A 9,331-nucleotide genomic window follows, 5' to 3' on the forward strand; every position below is an offset into this window, starting at 1 on the left:
GATCCTGATTAAGCACAGAGTGAAAATGTGGTATTTCCAGACAATGATGGTATGGGGAGCCTGATTTTGTTTTAACATTACTATGTTGATTTTCTCATTTCAAATGCTTCTGAATCATCAGTGCAAAAAAAACCAAAATTGGTGCCCTGCACGTCCAAGTGGAGTATTACTGTCAACCTGTGACACAGTAGCAATGCCTGCAGATGCAGGATGTTTTGTCTCTGAGAGGGACCAAAATTAGCCTGGAAAGCAGGCAGCAGAGTAACCCTATGCTGTCTGACCTCACCTCTTGTATTCCCCCACATACAGACTTCCTGAGTCTGCTAGACCAGCTTGACGCAAAGGATAAATTATGTGCCCACTTGGGAAGGGGCTCCTGTGGAGAAGGATGTCTCCTCTCCTTACCCACAGACCTGCCTTCAGTCTATTCTTTATCATGCTGCTCTCTCATTGTCACTGTCAAGGCAACTGCACCTGATGACGGTGGAAGTGCTGAAGTGCTTGGGCTAAGATACTAACCCAACAAATTCTGCATACAAAGTAAACGGAAACTGGGGGCCCTAATATCTTTAAACACTACATTAGATGGCTTAGGCTTTGAAGCAAGCACTGCTGTAGAGAGCACACTGCAGGACAGCTGTTTGGATACATTCGAAGGCCAGTATTTTGCTTAGCATTCTTGAGGCTGTCCAGGTGTCTTTTATGAATTGTATATGAAGACTAAACAAGAATATCACAGCCATCACAGAGTGTTAGGGGTTGGAAGGGACCCCTAGAGATCACTGAGTCCAACCCCCCTGCTAGAGCAGGACCACCTCATGTAGGTCACACAGTAACATGTCCAGGTAACTTTTGAAGAGTATGTTCAATTCAAAGGTGTTGCCTGTTTGCTACTTGAAACATGGAAAATTGCAAACCATCCAACAACTGTTTGTTTAATTTTTATCTTATCTTCCTAATGCTACAGTTGCTAAAGCTAGATTTCAGCTTTATTATGACTTGTCTAAAATGACACAACATTCAAGGGGATGTATCATTTGTCATGACCTGCTCTGCAACTTTGCACACTCAAGATGAGCAAGTTTTTCAGAAAAACAAAATAGGGCTAAGAATTACAGAACATATTTTCTGTATGACCTCCTACTTCTGTTTTTTTTTTTTTTTTCCCCAACCCTACTGACTCAGAGGTGCATAGAGCAGCATCCTGCTCTATAGCCAGCCTATATTCAGCATCACTGAGACACACTGCATGACACACGATTAGCTCTACCTAATAAAGCCTTGCCAGGGCAGCATAAGGCATGCACTTAACCTCTTGAGTGACTGGAATGGAGGCCATGAGATAACAGGCCACTGGAGCACTGCATGTCCAGGAAGATGTGAAATGACATGCCTTTCATCATCTTGGGGATAAGAAAGCAAGGGAGACCTCTTTTAGTTGCCTTCAGCTGCCATGAGGAAGGAGTCTATGATGAAGGAGCGAGACTCTTCTGGGAGGTGCACAGGGACAGCACTAATCAGATACGAGTTGTGTCATGGGGCATTGCCAGGTATCAAGGGAGCCTTCTTTCTCTGAAGGCATTCCTTATCCTTGAAGATCTTCCCAGCTTGACTGCCCAAGAAACAAGCCTGCTCTGAGAAGAGGAACGTCCCTTCCAGTCAAACTTTGTATGTCCCTTCCAGACAAATTTTTCTACCAGTATACCCATCTGTATAGATCAGATCCTCTCCCACATCAGCTGCCACAAACATATCTTTTCCAATTTAGAACTTAATTTTCTGTCATTGCATGGTGGAGGTCTGGAGATGTAAGTGACCAGAGATACTTCGCCCTTGAGCCATAGCTGAACTTCAGGGAACACAGTCTTTTCAGCCCAGTCTTCAAACTGGCTTTAAGCTGTTCAAATCCTCCATGCAAAATGAGATCATCTCAAGTATGCACCTTCCCTCTAAGTTCTCTTTCTGTTGTAATAATGACAGAAATGAGGACTGTGGTTTTCTCTGAAACATTCCTGCACACAGTAAGGATTGCACACATCCATTTCAGTGCTTTGGTAACCACAGCTTCTCTAACTGAGCAAAGCCAGTTGATAGCAAGGTAGGACAGAGTCACCTGCATCACACTGCTGACATGCATAAGTAGTGCTGACTACAAGTTCTCTTTCCATTGCAATTTATTGCCTTAATTGCAAACCCTTGTTGGGAAGACTGTTATTTATAGCCACATCATCTGGTTTTGGTCTCACTCTAGATATCAGCTTCTTTGCTCAAGTACTTTGCTCAAACTTCTTTGCATAAAGTACTTGGTAAGCAAAGTACTGCTTTCAAGCCATGCTTGCTCAGGATTGTGTCCCAAAGCAGCAATAAATCCCTGTCTGACTTCTTCATTCCTAGGGATGCTACTGACTGCCAGTGATTGCCCTCGCCCTGCTTGTCTCAGGCAGACTTGTTCTGTTCCTTAGGTACATTATGCAGGATGTCTAGGCAATAGGCATTGTTGAACAGCCATGTCAGAACTGATGAAAAGGGGGCTGATCGACTTTAATTACACCCTACAGCTGGAGATACTTCATATCTACGTCCTTGCTTCTAATATACAAATGAAATTCTGTACTAACCCTTTTTTCAGGATGTATAGTGAAATTAAATGGTATAAGTTTACACATGTTCCCTTGGGAATCACAGGCATCATGTTCAGATGGAAATAATTCCTGGTCTGTGACTGAAATTAGCCCTTCTTAGACTCTGGAAAGTGTTACTCCATCATGTAAGTATGAAAAGTGATGCTGCTGTTCACTATTCTCACAGACATAAAGTAGCTCTTCACTGCTCAGAAAAACCTATGGTTGCTGATAAAATAATCCAATAAATTGCTACCATCATTAATTCACATTCCCCTCCATATGTCTTAGGAGAACACACCAAATGGTACGGTGCTCTCTTTCACATGCATTTTGTGTCTGGAATGGCAACTTCTGCTCTGGGACCATCAGAAGATTCCCTGTGCTGAGAAAAGGCTGAAGGCTCCCAAAGCACCACCTGGCACCATCCCAAAGAGCAGATGAATGTCACTTTCTTATGCACTGTATCTGCTTCTGGATCCCTCCCTACATTCAGAGTGCTATACTAGTAGGTGCATGTAACAGCAGCCCTGGTGATGTCAGGGCTGAGGTGATTTCTATGGTCCTTTCCACTTTTTCTAGTGAGATTTGAGGAGAGTTAACCCAAGAATATTTAACCCAGATCACTATCAGCAAACAGGCATGCAAATACCTCCGACTTCCCTGGAGCCTGGCAACTCCTCAAAAGTTGGGCCATCTCCACCATTGCAGCTGTGCCCATAATAACAGAGCAGCCTCAGAGCTGTGCCAGTCAATGCACACAGAAGATTTGTGACTGAACAGGCAGTCTGGTTCACAGAACCGAAATTTATCTCCAGAGGCAAGCATGCACAACTAGTTACTGTAGCAGCCAGCAGCTCACTGGAAATCTCCTCAGAGATTTGCCTAGGATTGTGCTAGTCGTAAATGTATTGACGTATTTCTGCACTAGTGTTCATTGACCGTAGACCAAAGGGACACACATAAACAGACGTGTGCTGTGGCAAGTACAGGCAATTCCTCCTACTCCAAGTGTATATCATCTCTTAACACAATCTCAGAATCCAGAGTGAGCAGACTCTGCTGTCTGTTCTACCAGATGTTATGGTAATGGCAGCAATCTGGCAGTAATTTCCCATTTCTACAAAGTGCATGTGGGGCACCTTTTTATCCAATATTGAAGAAAAGACCTACTTCTACGAGCAAAAGTCTTCCTGGTATCTTTTCTATTTTAAACGTGCATCAACTGCATTGTTATCTTTGAAACCATGTATCAGTGGAGTGATACACTTCAGAGTAAGAATACAGAGTGTAAGAAACTGAGGTGGATGGAAACCAGATTTCAAATTAAGAGAATGCACAATTCTAAACTAACTTGAATGCCTAATTCTAGTCCAGTAGGATCTCAAGGTGAAATGCCTTCACTTAAATTACCAGTAACACTACATTGTACTCTATTACGGCAAAAGACTTGTCACATCCATTCAACAGTATCTCTTTGGAGTAAACCAATTTGATTAACATAGCTCACTGCAGTTCCCTCAGTTCTACCCAGCTGAGGCCCAAAGTTTTGGCTCCACATATAGGTATTTAAGTAACAGCCTTGGTTCTTCCTGCTACACAGCTCTCTCAGAATCACAGAATGTCTCTGGTTGGAAGAGACCTTCAAGAAAATCCAATTCAGTCCATGACCAGCACTGTAAGCTCACCGCTAAACTATGAGCCTAAAGACCAGGTCTGCACACCACTTAAATGCCTCCAGGGGTGGTGACTCCACCACTGCCATGGGCAGACTATTCCAATGTTTGACAACACTTTCAGTGAAAAAATGTTTAATATCCAGCCTAAACCTCCCCTGGTGTAGCTTACATCCATTCCCTCTGGTTCTGTCACATGCCACCAATGAGAAGAGTCTGTCTACCTCCTCGCTCCAACCTCCCTTGAGGTGGCTGAAGAGAGCAATAATGTCTCCTCTCAACCTCCTTTTCTCCAGACTAAACACCCCCAGTTCCCTCAGCCGCTCCTCACAGGACTTGTGCTCCAGGCCCTTCATGAGCTTTGTTGCCCTTCTCTGGACACACTCCAGCACTTCTGTGTCCCTCTTACAGTGAGGTGCCCAGAAATGAACACAGCACTCAAGCAAGATGCAGCCTCACAAGAGCTGAGTACAGAGGGACGATCACCTCCTTATTCCTGCTGGCCACTGAGTTCCTAACACAAGCCAGGATGCCAGTGGCCTCCTTGGCCACCTGCACACACTGCTGACTCATATTAAGTCAGCTGTCAACCAATACCCACAGGTTCCTTTCCAACTTGCAGTTTTCAAACCACATATCCCAAAGTCTGTAGCTTACCGTGGGGTTGTTCTGACACAAGTGCAGACCTGGCATTTGGTCTTATTGAACCCCAAGTCATGGTCATCATAGTTCACATTAGAGAAATTGTAGCTTGGCAGCAGAATTTGGCCTTTTGGTACTGTCTTAACAATGGTACTCTTGCTGCAGAAATATCACCTCATGGCATAGAAGTAAAACAAGAACATTATCCTTGCAAGCTTTTGCTCTTACAGGTCATCAGTTGTGCTCTGATACGATCACTAGAGCTCATCTAAATAAGCAAAGCTTGAAATGAGTGTAATGCAGAAATTAAAATCTGTATTGTGAGTGACTCAATGACAAGCTGTTTTGCACTGGCTGGATACACCAAGCCAGGAGGAGTTACTTCATAGTTAACATATTTTAGCTGGTTAGCTCACTTGCAGCATTGCCTGCCATAGGATTTGTCACATACTGCTGAGCACTTACATTCCCACCGGACTGCAGAGGAAGGGTTCTGATCTCAGCTTGACTTTGCCTTTGTTGGGCTTTTTAAAGCCACATGGACTGAGTATGACCCTGGTGTCAGGCTGCACAGAACAAAGAAACTAAGAGGTCTGATTGTGCTCTACGTGCATGTGTGGAACTTCAGTGGTCTTAAAAAAAAAAAAGAAAAAAAAAAAAAGGAAAGCACAGTAATTAGAACACATGGGTTAACTGGAGATTAGAAATGTGCACGCTTAATTTCCCTGGATTTTCAAACCCAGCAGTTGACTGTGCCCTGAGTTGAAGGAACCACTCCTCAGAGATGTTGTGTATCCATGTAATCACTAGGACATGTTTCTCAGGAGGAGAATTCCCTTACAGGGTCATCTGCATCTTGGCTCCTGGATTGTGCCATGCTCAGAAAAAAAAAGCAGAAATGTGTCTGATTGTCCCTTTTAATCTCTACCTGGACCAGATTTTTGAAAGTCTCTCTGCCTGAGGTTGTTATGTAGCTCATGGGAGTCACAGGGTCCTTACATCCTCTGGGTACTCCTTCAAGCACTACATCTGGACTCAAAGAAATATCTTTGAAATATATCATGTGGAATCCAGGGAGGCTAAGGATCAGTTTTCTGATTTTCCCTGATTTCACCCATATCCCAAGAAAGCATCATTAGCTCTATACTCTTCAGGAAGGAGGGCTGCAATAACTGGACACGGATGACATATCTATCAGGGCTCTTTACACTTATCAAGTTGAAATAAAGCAAGCAGTCAAGTTAAAGTAAAAAGTTGTAGAAAGGATTGTAAAAAATGACCAGTTTTTCATGTTCTGTTTTATTTTGTTTTTTACTTAGTCCTTTTTACAACTTCCCTGTCAAAGAGCCCTGCAGGGCTTCTTTTCCCCCATCTATTCTTAGGAAAAGAAAAGAAGGAAGGGAAGGGAAGGGAAGGGAAGGGAAGGGAAGGGAAGGGAAGGGAAGGGAAGGGAAGGGAAGGGAAGGGAAGGGAAGGGAAGGGAAGGGAAGGGAAGGGAAGGGAAGGGAAGGGAAGGGAAGGGAAGGGAAGGGAAGGGAAGGGAAGGGAAGGGAAGGGAAGGAAGGGAAGGGAAGGGAAGGGAAGGGAAGGGAAGGGAAGGGAAGGAAGGGAAGGGAAGGGAAGGGAAGGGAAGGGAAGGGAAGGGAAGGGAAGGGAAGGGAAGGGAAAAGCCCACCAAAGTATCCACAAAGTAGAAGTCAAATCAGTCCAACTTAACCAGAGGTTCATTGTATTCTGCATTAGCACTTTTCTGTAACAGTGCATGCTTGTAAACTGTTGGTAAAAGCACCTAATAAAAAGATCTTCTGAATTATTTAGAAAAGCAGTTTGTGTCTTTATATACCACTCAGATAAAGTAAGCAAACCCTCCAATGAATTAGTGATTATTCAGTATTTAAAAGGCTGTATTTACATGAATCACAACTGCTCAAAATAGGATTGCACGCAACATGAGTCCTACCACACGTAGCTGCCATCACCTACCTGTTAGTTAAGCTCCTGAAGTAGAACATAAATGTATTGCAAACAAAGCTAGCAATGTTCTTTATTTAGCAAGGTGGGGACGAGTTTTTCTGCAATACCATTGCTACATCAGGCAGATGAAATAATTAGATGCACGGATATTTTGCAGATTTAAATAAAGTAATGAGGAATTATCCACATGGCATGAACAGTCCAGTGCAGCATCACAGATATGTAAGTTTCACATACCCATGAGCTTCTGAAATATGAGGACCACTTTCTCTGCTTTCAAAAGAAAAATTTTTTGCTTTGCATAGATAATGGGTAACACGCATGGTCCCTCACACCTGGAATACTCAATTTTACAATATTTAGTTGTTACAGGCATGCATGTTTCATATAACAAGCTCTTAGGGAACAACAGAAACACATTCTGTGTAGAATTCTGAACAACTTTCAGAACTGGGAATATTTCAAGCTCACTTCTCATTTAAAAAATTCATTATTGTTAGCCTTGCAATCCTCCATGTTTTGGAAGAATGACACACTTCCTACTTTTGTAACTTCAGAAAGACAGAAAAATTTATTTTGAAGTTGCCAACTTATATCTACTACTCCCTGGAAGAACTCCAAAATAATAACTATTTGTATTTATGCACCTACAAATCCTTCCAAATGAATCATGTAAACAGTTGAAAATTCTCTTCTTATAATTTTTCTGTGTAGAATACCACAACTTCACCCTCAGACCTACAAGGATTTTCATGGCCAGCCTGGAGTGACAACTTCTCATTCCCAAAACACACTGACAAATTAAATTTTGTAAGGAAAACAAAAGCATATTCCTTTTGAAACATAAAATCTTAATTTAATTTCTGAAGGGGAAAATTACTCACTTTTCATTTAAAAAATTTTTTAAAAATCCAAAACCCAAACCAAACCAACCAACCAACCAAACAAAAAACCCCAAACCAAAGCCCCCAACATGTACTTTCTTAAAAGAAGGTGCCCAGGATTATAAAATCTACAAACTTAGTCAAACTTCCTACAAAATGAAGTGGGATCAGCACTGGACTGTAGCAAATAATAAAGAACAAGCAGGTGAAAGTCCTTTTGCAAATATGGTTAGTGTTTAAAACATGAAAAAAAAAAAAGAAAGAAAAGAAAAAGTTATTCACACATAAGCTTACCTTTAAAGAGCAAGAGGAACAAGGATGCCCAAAGACATAGTCCAGAATAAACATATCCTAAGCACTTTTCTGTAAGCATTGCCAAAATAGGCTGGCTATCCTTCCAGAGCAGTAGGTGAAAGAGGATGAAGCCTTGGAGACAGCCCGCAATGACTGATGGATTTGGCAATTACCGTAATAAGGCATCAAACCAGCTTCCCACCAGGAGAGAGAAGTGCATTTGCTCTTGCGCTTCTCCAGTCCCCCAGGAGCCAAATCAGCTCAGTGCTGGCTCAGTAAATCCAAAAGAGAATGGTTACTTTGCTTGGGACTCAGGCTCCCAGGAACTCTGAGCCTCTTCTTGGTCAGACGCAGACGCTAGTGACCCCTATGCACAGCTGTGTGTGCACGGGAAGGAGGGGGAGCACGCTGCCGGGGATACGCTTTCCACATCCCCACAGATAGTACCTAACTCCAGACAGCACGTCTGCAGCGTGTCCAGTGCTTGCACTCGAGTGCCTCTAGAGCTGTTTCCCAGCAAAATGAGTTTGTGTTCCTCTCTGTTCTCTCTCGAGTGCCAGTGTAACTTGCAGCAAGCACCTGTGGCACGGTCCCACTGCCATGCACCTGCCTTTTGTCTCAGCAGAGGGGGCAGAGGAGATTCAATAATGCAGCAGCTGGGGAATGTGAAACCAGTCAGTCTCCTGCACTTTTTGATGCCTCCTTCCTGTGATCACTTTTACCCTTTCCTGGGTGTCTTCTTCCCCAGATGCCCACTGCTGCTGGCTCCCCTCCCTGGAATTTTCCACAGACCCTGTCTCCCTTCGTCGATTTCTCTGCATTCCCACTCCATTTTACCCACCAGCAAGGCAAAGGCAAGGGAAGGCAAAGGCTTGAATACATTTAATGACATCCATCACTCGGGCCTTTTTCTATTATTTTGCCTGTCCTGCACATTCACCCACTTCTCTTTTCACTGAAACAGGTGGGGGACTTTGTGCAAGTTATGACCCTAGGCTGGTATTTCTAAAAAACAAATGCATTATGTTAATCAACATTTTATCTAGCTTTATGTAATAGGTCAGTTACTTCTCTGGTTTGGTAAGCCATGCAGAAAGCTGCCACACACAAAAGGCAATATTTAAGGCAACACAACACACTAAGACCATTGCAGAGTCTCTCAAGTTTTGTTGTAAAGCAAATCCAAACCACTTCAGTAAAACTGAGATACATGAATCACCTCCTCCTGTCTCAGCAACCA

At 43.1% G+C, this 9,331-nt stretch overlaps 1 protein-coding gene across 1 annotated transcript in view; it reads right to left on the bottom strand.

Moving 5' to 3' along the window:
• Positions 1–8,215, bottom strand: part of LOC103537530 (neuronal acetylcholine receptor subunit alpha-7-like) — a 55,926-nt gene extending 47,711 nt beyond the window's left edge. The window contains exon 1 of the mRNA XM_030467502.1: positions 8,092–8,215. Coding sequence (XP_030323362.1) covers positions 8,092–8,170 — 79 coding nt within the window. The 5' untranslated portion in view covers positions 8,171–8,215. The remainder of the gene's footprint in view (positions 1–8,091) is intronic.
• Positions 8,216–9,331: the final 1,116 nt, after the last annotated feature.

Source organism: Calypte anna, chromosome Z, assembly GCF_003957555.1.
Source record: "Calypte anna isolate BGI_N300 chromosome Z, bCalAnn1_v1.p, whole genome shotgun sequence".
NCBI classification, from domain to species: domain Eukaryota; kingdom Metazoa; phylum Chordata; class Aves; order Apodiformes; family Trochilidae; genus Calypte; species Calypte anna.